Here is a 12,101-nt window from a genome sequence, read left to right as displayed (position 1 = left end):
ACCGGGACAAGGTACCAACCGGGACCTTCCCAGGAACAGAAATCCAATTGTCTTTGGTCTAACTCTGGTTTCAGAGGGCAGCAAACACCCGCACCGGGGCGGCAGGAGGGCCGGGCGGTGGAAGCCATTGGGATCCTTTCCCAGATGGCTTCACCCTTTCTCCCAAAATTGAAATACACTTTAATTTCCCCCTTCCCAGCCCTCTTCCGACTGCTCACTTCGCATTTACTGCGACTGCAATGCCTCCCTCTGCTCCCAGCAGGCAGAAGAACCAGCGCTCCTGCAAGAAACACCACTCGAGGACGCGGGCTTAATTTTGCTGCCTATTTTTAAATACAGGGGAACTGCCATAAGTACAGTGCAGCGTGGGAATACAGATTGTAAATCGGGTTTTTAAAAGTCTCGGGTGGTATCTTGGCAAGAGAAGCTGTACAGGGTTTTTCTCTGTTAACATCACAGTGCATTGAACTGTTATTAATAAAATAGCTTTCAAGGTTAAGAGGGGGGAAGAAAATCTCAGTAGGGGGAAGCTGAAGTTTCAGGTTCAAGCTTTGTATTCATATATATATATATATGGGGGGATATATATATATATATGTATATTTTTTTTCAAAACGTTTTATTAGGAAAGCTATACCAGACGCATCACTGTACAATGATTAAACATTACCTTTACAATTTATATTCACTTGAAATTACAGAATAAATATATGCACATTGTTGTACCTTGGTGTGTGTGCGTGTATGTGTGTATGAGAGAAAACATTAAAAGTGCTTCCTACAAAGCTGTTAGTGATAGGTGCCCAGTAGCTTTTTTTTTTCCTTTTTTTTTTCCCTCCTGTATATTTGCATGTTGCTTTTATTAGGAAAGTGCGGATGTCCTCCAAAAAACCATGGCGTCATGATGAAGTGTCACTGAGCATCCCCTAGGTGTGTGCGCCACGTGGTTACATCCTTTGGGCTGCTCGGCTCCGGGTGGCTTCCCCCCAGCCCACGGGATTCCCCTCCGTGGCCAGCCGGGACCCCGCTCCGCGCTGCGCGGTAGGGGTCAGGCTGGCGGCGGGGGGGTGGCGGTGAGGGTGAGGGTGAGGGTGAGGGTGAGTGTGCGTGCGAGGGAGGGAGAGAGACAAGAGTGAGACATTCGAGCAAGACCCTCCCCTCCCTTCCCTCTTGCAGTTTCCAGGCATGCAGCAAACTGCGCTCGTTTGCTTCTTTGCATTTTTTCTTTTTTTTTTTTTTTTAAAATAAATGTACAGAATCTGTGCCATGATGGGCAAGAAGAAAGCAAACCACAAAATGCCATCTTCCCTCCTCCCCCTCCCCTCCAAGGGAAAATATAAAGGAAGTTTACTACTGGAAAGAGAAATAATAATAATAAACGAACAAACAAAAAACAACAGTAAAGAAAATTAAAGAAAAATGGGGGGCGGGGGAAAGAGACACACATAGAATTTACTTAATCAGGATCAATACAAAGATCCCCGATAATAATAATAATAATTATAATATACCTTAGACATGGCACAGTCAAAGTCTCAGTTTCAGTATAAAAAATAATGATTGATTAACATCTGCTGGCAAAAGTCTGCGAAGGCACTTCATCGATTAATGATCTGAGAACGGCCCTTCCCCGCAGCGCGCACATCTGGCGGGGGAGAGCACACAGCTGTATCCTCTACTCGCATGCGGCGGGTGCCGGGGCGGGCGGCGGGGCGGCGGTCAGAACCGGTACGTGGTCTTCTCCAGGACTTCGAGGTAATCCGGCTTGGTTTGGAGTTTGGCCCTTAACTCGAGGTATTCGCTTGTGGGGGTTTGGTGGTCTGAGAAGCCCTTGCCGGCCGCGAAGAGAAGGGTTTCTTTGAGCCTGGCGTCCTGCTGGAGGTCCGGGTATTGCATGCCAGGGGGGTGGACGTGCAGTTCCTTCAGCTTGGGCACGGTGCCGTACAGGCAGTCCACGAAACCCACTGCGCAGGGCGGCGGGCGGTCGCGGTCCCGCGGAGCTCCTGCCGCCACCGCCGCCGCCCCCCCGAGCCCGCCGGCCCCCGCCGCCAGCCCGCCGCCCGCGGGGTGCTGGGGGTGGACGGCGACGATGGTGTTGAGCTGCGAGCTGGACACGGCCAGGCTCCACTCCTGCTCCTTCTCCAGCAAGGTGCGGTAGTTGGTGCCCGGCTCCTGCGCGGTGACGGCGGCGGCGGCGGAGTGGGCGAAGCGCTCGCCGCCGCCCCGCAGCAGCTCCGCCGCCTCCCCGCCGCCGCCGCCCGCCGCCTCCTCCTCCTCCCGCGGCTTGTAGATGGGGTTGTTGCACATCTGGGTCACCGGGTGCGGGATGTAGTCGTAGACGTGGCCCGCCGGGGGCGCCTTCTCCGGGGAGCGCTCTCCCCCACCACCGCCGCCGCCGCCGCCGCCGCCACCGCCGCCGCCGCCCTCCTCGAAGAGCCGCGGGCAGCGCAGCGGCACGCCGCCCAGGTCGGCCGCCTCCGCCCGCGGGCCGCGGAACGGCAGCTTCCTCCGGCGACGGCGCAGCACGAAGGCGAATAGCCCGGCGGCGACCAACACGGCGGAGAAAAAGAGGACGAGGAGGCTGAGGATGAGGACGGACAGCGGCACGGCGGCGGCCGGCGGCAGCTCGTAGGCGGCGGCGCCGGTGGCGGAGGGCGGCGGAGGGGCGGCGGGGGGCGAGGCGGCGGCAGCGGCGGCGGCGGCGGCGGGGCGCAGGGCGGCGGGGCAGAGGGCCGCCAGCTCCAGCGAGCGCAGGTCGCGGCGGGCCAGGCGCTCGGGACTGGCGCACAGCACCTCGCCCACCACGCTGACGGAGCTGAGCGCCTCCAGCCACTGCTTCAGCGGCACCAGCTCGCAGGTGCAGTCCCAAGGGTTGAGCTTCAGGTCGATCTGGACGATGGCGTGGAGGTGCTCGAGCACCCCGGCCACCGGCAGCGCCAAGAAGTGGTTGTTGCGCAGGTTGAGGCGGGCCAGGGAGGTGCCGGCGAAGGCGTCGGTGGGCAGGGTGCGGAGCAAGTTGTCGTTGAGGAAGAGCAGCTTCAGGTTGGGCATGAGGCTGAAGGCCGCCGGCTGGATTTCCCTGATCAGGTTGTACTCGAAGTACAGGTAATGCAAACTCTGCAGGCCCCGGAACATGCCCGGGGTGAGCCGCTCGATGTCGTTGCCGTTCAGGTACAGGCTCTTGAGATTCGGCAGGTTGATAAAAGCCCCGTCCTGCACGTAGGAGATCCGGTTGTTCCCCAGGTGCAAGAGATCCAAGGAGGAAAAATTCCAGAAATCGGAGCGGTAGATTTTCTGGATCAAATTCCCGCTCAGGTACAGCTTCTTGGCGTTCAAGGGCCTGGGCAGGAGTTCGGAGATGTTGTGAAACCCTCTCTCCTTGCAGTTGACCGTCAAGCCCAGGTCGTTGATGTGCAAACTGCAAGAGCACCCAGTGGGGCAGATGATGGGGATGGGGGGCCGGGTCTGGTAGGCAGCCACCGGTGGTTGGTTTGGCCCGGGGTACAGGCCGCGCGATGTCGGGGGAGGCCGGGGAGCCCTGGGCTGCTTGGTTGGCTTGGGCTGCTTGTTGGATGTTTTGTACTCAACGGAGGAAGCGGTGAAATGGAAGGAGGACAGCATGGAGGAAGGCTTCGTAGGCCACGCGTTCTCCTTGCTGGACGACAGCTGAGGGATGCCCAAGCTGGCTTCCACCTCAGAGTCGGACAGCATAGGGCAGAGCTTGCTTCTTTTGATTTCCCGCAGGTCCTTCCCGTGGAAGTGGAAAGGGGTCTCGCAGGTGATGTCCCCCACCAGGGCTGTGTAGGGGATGCGCTCCAGCCAGCTCTTCAGCTGCACGATCTCACACGTACAGTTCCACGGGTTCTCCTCCAGCTGGATCTCCATCAGGCTCCTGCCAATATGGTCCAACATCCCGCGGTACGAAAGGACTTTTAGCCGGTTCCCGCGCAAGTCCAAGTGGGTTAAGGACACAGACTTAAATAAGTTGGTGGGAAGCATGGGGATAAGATTGTCATTTAGGATAAGGACCCTCAATTTACTTAGGTTTCGAAATGCCCCGCTTTCAATCCGTTTAATGACATTGTAATCTGCCTGCAGATATTCCAGACTTTCCAAACCCAGGAAAGTGTCATTTCTGAAAATGTCCAATTTGTTTTCGTGCAAATACAACCTCTTCAGAACTCGGAGCCCGTTAAAAGCCCCTGTCTGAATGTCCTGCAGTGCATTGTTCCCAAGGTTAATAGACACAGCATTGTTCAAGTGAAGAAAACTGTTGGTGTACAATTTCCTCATGGAATTCCTCTGCAGATAAAGTTTAAAAGGTCTCGACCATGACTCTGTTATCTGACTAATATTTATAAATCCTTTATTGTCGCAATGTATATGGAAAAGGCTCTCCTTCACTTCACAGTAACATGGATCAAAGCAGGGCTCATCGAGTTCCTCCGAGTCCTCTATCAAGGGAATTGGTGTAGTCCATGCTAGAGCAATTGTGCTTAGTAGAATTATCCACAACATCCTTCCTTTATGAAGCGTCTCTGCTGTGGAAGGTTTCATCTTTTGGTGATGTTTACGAAACTGCAAGGGGAAGAAAAAAAGGCAGATTTCAGTGCTTCTGTCCTGCCCCGCTCCTTTTACCAAGCCCCTACCTGCTAGACTTGCATTAGCCTCCTGGAAAGTTCACCAATTGTTGGGCAGACGTTCACAACCAACTCTAGGGGTGTCAGATGGGCGAGCCTTGCCCTGATTTATGCTTAGGAGATGTTAGAAGGTTTAATCACGCGATACCAGCCTCCCTTCTCCCCCCCAGTTTGGTAAATGCCACCTATAAAGAGGACAGCACATGCAGACCACACAGCAACATGAGCACACAGGCTGAACGTGTTGCATCCTTACGTGTTTTCCACCGGAGCAGCAACGTTAAGAACTACATGTATCTCATACTTATTTGCAATTTTAGCTCTGGAGCCATCCTACCCTGCACTGGCTACAGGGGGAAATAACCAGCGAGTGGGTATCTCCAGCATTGCGCTACCTCTTCCATACATGCAAACTCCCAAAGTTATTGAACCTCAATCCTTGAATCTCTCTCCCTCCTGGCTCAGTATATTCCATACGTAAGTTCAAAGGAATGTACAAGCTCTGCTGATGTCCCTGGCAAAACGGTTCCCTCCAGAAATCCCCCCACAATGTCTTTAACATAGTAAATGGTTAACAACAGCCGTGATTGAAAAGAAAACCTTCCCATTTCAAACGCGCCCATGAATTAATGCAACTGGTATATTATCAGATAAATACATGCCACATATTAGTCATTTTAGCTGATTAAAGCGTTTAGAGATGATTAATCTTTCTAAAGCACATGCCCATGCGATCAGCAGATCTAAGGGGAAGTGACAGCTAAAGAGGCACCTAGGATTGAAAACCCTCAGCCTGCCTTGGATTAGGGTATTCTGCACTCCCAGGACCAAGCAGGAGACCCGGTTAAAAAGCTGAAAGTGGAAGAAGAAGGAGAAAAATATACCTTGACACTTACCAGCCGACAAATTATCTATCCTACTATATATGTTTCCAAATGAAGACACCATTCTTCTCCAATCAGATGAAAATAATACTGTACTAATGAGATGCAGCTCCTTCCTTTCACCAGATATTTCAACCCTTCCTTTCACCAGATATTTTAAATGTATGGGCACAGGGAAATGCTAGGGCTGGTAATAATAACGGTGGTGATGCAGCCTTCCTTGAATCACTGAAATGCCCATTAGAATTATTCGGAGCGATCGTTGCTTTTTGGTCTCAAGCTTTCAACAGAAAAGGTTCCTTTTCTTTTTGCCTTCCTCGTGTAAGAACTAGAAATTTTTGACCCCCATCCGCAAACTTAAGAGCCGAAAGATGCATTTAAAGGGGGAGAGAGATGCCAGAGGAAGAGAAATCCTTAGGATCAACTTGCAAATGAAACCCTCCCCCTGTGAGAAAGAGGAGACGGTTGAAAGCATGAAAAGAGAAATACCCTCTGCAATTAAAACCGGCATCTAATTGGGAAGAAGGGAGAGAAATGAGAGCTATATTGCAGTATCAGTCTCTCTGTCTCCTTTGCAAAATATTAGCCACTTAAGTTCTTTCTCTTCTGCAAGTGCTGTAATAAAAAGAAATAATTAAAAAATAAATAAAGAGGATTATTATATCTTCTTTTTTTTTTTTTTTTTTGGAAGGGGGGGGGGGGGGTGTCGTTGACCCTAGGCGGAAACAAAAGGATCCAGAAAGGTTGTACTTACCGGATTGCAGGAGAGATTTTAGCACATCGTTACCCAAAAAAAAAAAAAAAAAATAAAAAAAAAGGAAAAAAAAAAGGGGGGGAAAGGGGGAGAAAAAAGCTCGAGTTTAAAGATTGCTGGTTTCTCTCTGTCTCTCCCTCTCTGCTCGCTCTCTCTCTACTCCTGCTGAAGCTGAGGCAAAAGGGAAAAAAAAAAAAAGGAGAGAGAGAGGGAAAAAAAAAAAAAGAAGCAAGCCTGAGACGTGCTGGGAATGCAATGAGCCCCTCAATGATCTTCTTTAGGATGCAGAGCTGCTGTTTGGCACACTCAATGGAGGAGGGAGGAGAGGGGCTGCTGCAGGCTCCAGCGCCGCCGCCGCCTTCTCCGGGCACCGGCAGCGCGGAGCAGGAGGGCTGGGGCGCGGCGGAGGATCTCGGGCTTCTCTCCTTCTGTGTGTGTGTGTGTGTGCGTGTGTGTGTGTGCGTGTGTGTGCGTGTGTGTGTGTGTGTGGTGTTGTTGTTGCCCTGGATCAGGCTTTTCCACGTCATGAAAATGAGCTTCAAGAAGGGGAACAAATGAAGGGGGCGCGCTTGGCACCAGGTCGGGGGCGCGCATTTGGGAAGCCCTGACTATACATTTTTTTTCCTCCCCTTGGCTTTTTTTTTTTTATTCCTCTTTTCTTTTTTTTTTTTAGGAGAGGGAAGGAGGGGGTTGGTTGGCGGAGAGGAAGGGAAGTGGGAAACGAGCAGATGGGGGAGGAAAAAAAGAAAAAAAAAAAACCAAGAAGAAAGAGAGAGGAAAAAGCCGCCGAGATGGGTCACAATTTGCACACACTCCCCCTTCCCCAAAAAAAAAGAGAAAAAGGGAAACAATTAAAAAAAAAGAAGATAATTCCAACTCTGGAGGAAATCAAAGATGCTCTGACTGCAAGTGCCAGCCGAGATGCCGGCGATGCGGCGGAAAGCAGCCCAGAGAGGGCAGCGGTGTCCCGGCCCGTCCGCCTCGGCTTTCCGCCCCCCCGCCGCGCACCCCTAAGCCGCCAGCGCCTCCTGATCTCCGTTCTCTTCTCTGTGCCTCTCCTTCTTCCCTCCCGTCCCGGTGCCGTGCGGCGGCTTCCAGTCTCGCAGCGCCTCCAGGATCCAGCAGCCTCCCGCCCGCCACGGAGGCAAAGCCAAAAACCTCGGGGGCGAGACCCGGCACCTTTCGCATCCTTCCGCCCTGCGCGTTCGCCACCGCGGAGTGTTCGTGGAGGCGGAGGGCCGCGCCGCCGGCCGGCATCTGCTCGCCCCGGGAGCCGCAGGCAGGTAACAGGGCTGCGCGGGGAGGGGGGGGGGGGGAAGCGGCCCGCGGGGCGCGGCGGATCCGCGGACGGGTGCGCAGCGGGAGGCTTGCGCGGGCTTGCCCGTGGCTGAAAGTTAGCGAGCGAGATACGCCGGGTGGGTGGGGGTGGGAGAAGGGGGGGTTGCGCTTTCTGCTTCCCCCCCACCCCCCCCCCCAAGCGAGGAAAGGGCTGCGGGCAGGGCAGGGATGTGGACCCCTGCGATGCCCTTCGCATCCCCGCCGGCAGCACACGACCGAGCCCGTGCGCGCACACACACACACACACACACACACACACATCCCCCGACACACACCCCCTGCACACCCATCCCCGGGCACACTTACGCGCGTATCCCCGCACACGGCAGACCCGAGAGGCTGCGCGCCCCGCGGGAGCTGGGTAACCTCCTCCCGGGGTGGGGGGGAGGCGTCCCGCGGTACCTACCGACCGCTCTCCGGTCCCGGCTCTGGCCTCAAACCCAAACTCCCCTTCCCACATGGCCCGGGGTAACTCGGAGACTTAACTGGAACCGCGGCTCGGTAGCAAAAAGTTGACGAGCAAAGCTGCAGGTGCGGGAAGGAGAGCCCGGGGGCCCCGCGGCCTCCTGCTGCCCCGACGGCGCTCTCCGCGGGCAGGGGCGCTGCCTCCGCGCCCGCGGACTTGCACCATCTTTCCCAGCCTCCGAAGCCCTCCTTCACCGATGCAATATGGTCGCACCGCGCTCTCCTAATTAAATTGCTGCATCATTCATTTTCTGACGCGGGAGCAACATGGGGTACCAGCAGGCAACATGCACCTGACACCCCCCCTTTAACGAGGGGGGGGGGGCGGAGAAAAAGGGCGAAAGGGGAAATCACAACAGTTTGTTCTTGAAACAAGCTCGCACGGCGGCTCCAGATGCAACTCGGAGAGGCGGTGAATGCACACACACACACTCACACGCATACACACGCACCCTTGCACCCCGCTGTGTATCGGGGGGGAGGACGGAGGTGCCCCCCCGCCCCCGATGCTGCGCTCCGTGCGGCCAGGCCCGATGGTGGAGGTGGGGGGGGCTGCAGCCGCCCTGCCCTTGCGCTGCCTCTTTTCTCGGCCGGCAACTTTCCGAAATGCCGTTGGATAACTCTCGTCATCCTTTTCAGGGATTCTGCCTTTAAGTTTTTGCGGATGGGCTGGAGAAGAGAGGAGGGAGGGCGGCGGCGGGGTGGCGGGGGGGGGGGGTGGGGGGTGCTGGGAGGGGAGGGGATGGCCCTTGAATGCAAATCAGCGAGCGCTGCAGGGCTCCTCGGGGATGACAGCGTCCTCGCCGGATCCCCCCCGCTCACGGGCAGGGACGGCTGCGGGTCCCAAGGACACCCGGCTGCCCCCAGCTTGGGCCCCGTCCCGTCCCGGGGGGGCTGTGCCGCCCGCACGCCCGTGCCCTCGCCTCCTGCTCGGCTGTCACGCAGGGCAGCCCCCGCGGGATGCCCTCGGCGTGGAGGAGGGGTATCGCCCTTCACCTCCCGCTGGCATCCTGGATGCATCCTGCACCTTCGCAGCGGGGTGAGGAGAAGCGTCTGCCCCTGGGTTTGCCGGGGTGGAAGGACCCGTGTCCCCTTGTCCCCTCGGTCAGGAGACGGGAATCACGGAGGGTCATTCCCCCATATCTTCCTCCAACCAGAGCAGCTCACAGCCTCTCCGTCTCCACTCCTTTTCTCGCCACAACCTGCTGAGAACAGGATCGGCGTGAGTGTGACTGGCAGGAGCTCGGGCTTCAGGGTATGGCAGACTGATGTAACCAAGATCAGGACGTCACCCGGTTATTAATAATAATAATTATTATTGGCAAGTGAGCTAGTGCCTTGCAAAACCACGTCCCAGAGCTGTGGAGTCAGTGAAGATGCATGTCACCCGGGCGGGAGCCTGGCAGGTGCCCTCCTGGCTGCCTCTTCCCAGCCTCGCTTGTAATTACTGAGATGCACCTTATCACCCTGCCAGCCTTGTGAAAATAAGGGAAGAGAGAAGCCACAGATGGCTTTTGTGACGAATTGGAAAAGGAGACTCGAACAATTATTGTACCTTTCCAAAAGTATCCTTAACAGCCTTACATTTCCACTGGAGGCGACCATTCCCCCCACTGCAGTCATCGCAACGCAGTCATTTAACGCTTCAGTCAGTCTGCAGCGCAAACCAGCCCCGTCCCTTTCTAATGGAAGTGGCGATGAGAGGAGAAAGAGGGAGGTTTTTTTTTTTAACCAACCTTTCTGCCTGTCCAGAAAGAAATATTCTGATCTTTAATAGTCTCTTCTGTCTCAAGCAATCTATGGTAAGGGCAAAAGCGATAAATAGTGCAAGGGCAAGGGAAACTCTCTTGTAATTATTATAGATGGGAGCTGCTTCCTGGCTCTCTATATTTTGCTGAAGCTAGGGAGTAGTTCTGATGTTCTGGATCAGCATGGAGAGGTTTAAGTTAGGGCCAGTGCCTGGGCTCCAGCTGCCTTTCTGCCCACAAGCTCCAGCCAAGCCCGCTCCTGCCATGTGCTCGTGTCTGACGACAGCAAGGAGTGGGGGAATCCCCTCAAACTGCCATTTATCGGGGCAGGTGAATGTGTGGGAACCTAAGTGTGGGAGGGGGAGCAGAGAGCCACGAGCGAGCTGTGATGCTGATTAATCCGTGACGCAAAACCCACATGCCAGGTGCCAGCCTGGTGCTCCGGGGAGGGATGCTCATATGCCCCCATCGGGATGCAGGGCAAGGCCTGCTGCTTGGAGAGGGCATCCCATGGGATGCACTGCCTTTGGGGGCCTCATCCATGTAGCATGGATATCCTTGAATTAGGAGGAAAAGCCAGAGTGGAAAACACAGTGCTGTAAGTCTGCTGTAAGAGAGGGGTCCTGGGCAGGAACATAGACAGGCTGTGGGATGCAGACATCTGGTAACGCCATTAGTCCGCTGGGCTGGCTTCAGACCTGATCCTTAAAATTCCTTCACTGTCCTGGTGACCCCTCTGGTGTCCCCATGAGATTTCCATGTCTGGGGTCCAGATATTGACATTGCCCCCCCCCAACCCCAACCTTTCTTTTTCTTTTTTTTTCTTAAAAACCCAGCAACAACCACCCAAAACTTTCAAATATTCTTGGATTTGGAAATTATAAATTGTTCAAACTGCAACATTTCAGTGGTTTTTGAAAGCATTGGCAGAGGAAAATCCAAGTAGAGAATCTTCTCTGCATAGCAGTTAGTGAGGTAGTTTATGAAGCTTAACCTTCCTTTTTGTCTCTCTGCCCATTTATCAGACAGACAGAGAAACAAAATTATCGGGTGGAATTTACCTACAGTACTTCTCTGGGAGAGAATATTCCTGTGCCATGCTGTTCTGATGCTGGTTTGGACCACAACCTCTTCATCTGATCAGACTCAAGTTTCAAGGGGTTCTGAATCGGGTGCAGAGGGCTGTCCTGCCCCGCTCCATCCAATGCTTAGGTTTCGTTGACTGCGGGAGGATGATACAGACTGTGAGAACTCAGGCCAAGGCTCGGTCCTTCTTGTGACTTCAAGGGTTGATTGCAGGAGACCCTAAGGTATCTCCACCGGTTGCCCAGCTGAAGGTTGGTATCCTTTTCTCCCTACAGCCCAGGTATTTGACACGCTGTGTGTAAGGATGGGCGTGGATTATTTGAACTGCATAAGCATTGGTGAATACACACGAAATGGAGGAAATGTAAGAATTTTAGATGGGGCCATTCCAGTCAGAATTCTTTGGGCTGGAGAGCTTCCTATGTCAAACTGGTGCTCCTGGCCACAATTTAGTCACCTCATTATCAGTTATATATGTTATCCTGTGGAATAGCTGTTGATTTTTCCCAGGACAGTAGAACACATGCATTATTTTTATACAAAGTTAAGAAACATCAATGCACTGAATGATATTATCACGGACTACTAGAGTGAACATCCTCAGCTACTTTAAACTCCATAGGACACTGAGGCTGTACAGCAAGCCCAGCGCAGAAAGCCCAGCGGTGCCCTCAGTAACAAGCTCTGTGTAACTGGTTTTTACTCATGGGATTTAGTTTTTTTTTTTCAGAAGAGATTTTTTTTCCCAGTATTTGATGAGATGTGTAAATATTAAAAAGAAAGGAGGAAAGAACTAATGGATACTATTAAAAGGGAACAGCAAACACCATCAAATCATGAGAGCGGTATTTTTAATGGTTTGTTATTAAAAATAAAAGGGAAAAGTAGGTGAAATAAAAGGGAGTTTTTAATGGTCAAAATTGACAGTTCTGTTTTCCTCACTGATGCCTGACATTTCAAGATCAGTTTTTTACCTAACGATTCAGTGGCCTTAAATATTTCCTTCTAGTAAATCAGGCACAGCTATAGCTTTTCTCCCACCTCAGGCACGTAAGCCAGCGTTTTTTTCTAAATGTGCTGATATTTATTATAGCCAGTGTCAAAAAACTTCGCACTCCATTTATATATGAGCTTCTCTTTGGCCTTTATTAGAATGATATACAGCCATGGTTAGGCATGCACAACT

At 53.3% G+C, this 12,101-nt stretch overlaps 1 protein-coding gene across 1 annotated transcript; it reads right to left on the bottom strand.

Moving 5' to 3' along the window:
• Positions 1 to 495: 495 nt before the first annotated feature.
• Positions 496 to 4,557, bottom strand: SLITRK3 (SLIT and NTRK like family member 3; the record flags this gene model as incomplete). Its single annotated transcript, XM_084267320.1, has 1 exon — positions 496 to 4,557. One exon carries the CDS (start codon positions 4,555 to 4,557, stop codon positions 1,720 to 1,722), a length of 2,838 nt encoding a protein of 945 aa, XP_084123446.1. The 3' UTR covers positions 496 to 1,719.
• Positions 4,558 to 12,101: the final 7,544 nt, after the last annotated feature.

This window comes from Gallinula chloropus (assembly GCF_964237585.1).
Source record: "Gallinula chloropus genome assembly, chromosome: 8".
Classification (NCBI taxonomy): Eukaryota; Metazoa; Chordata; class Aves; order Gruiformes; family Rallidae; genus Gallinula; species Gallinula chloropus.
The sequence above is the reverse complement of the archived record's forward strand: the minus strand, read 5'-3'. Positions and strand labels throughout refer to the sequence as shown.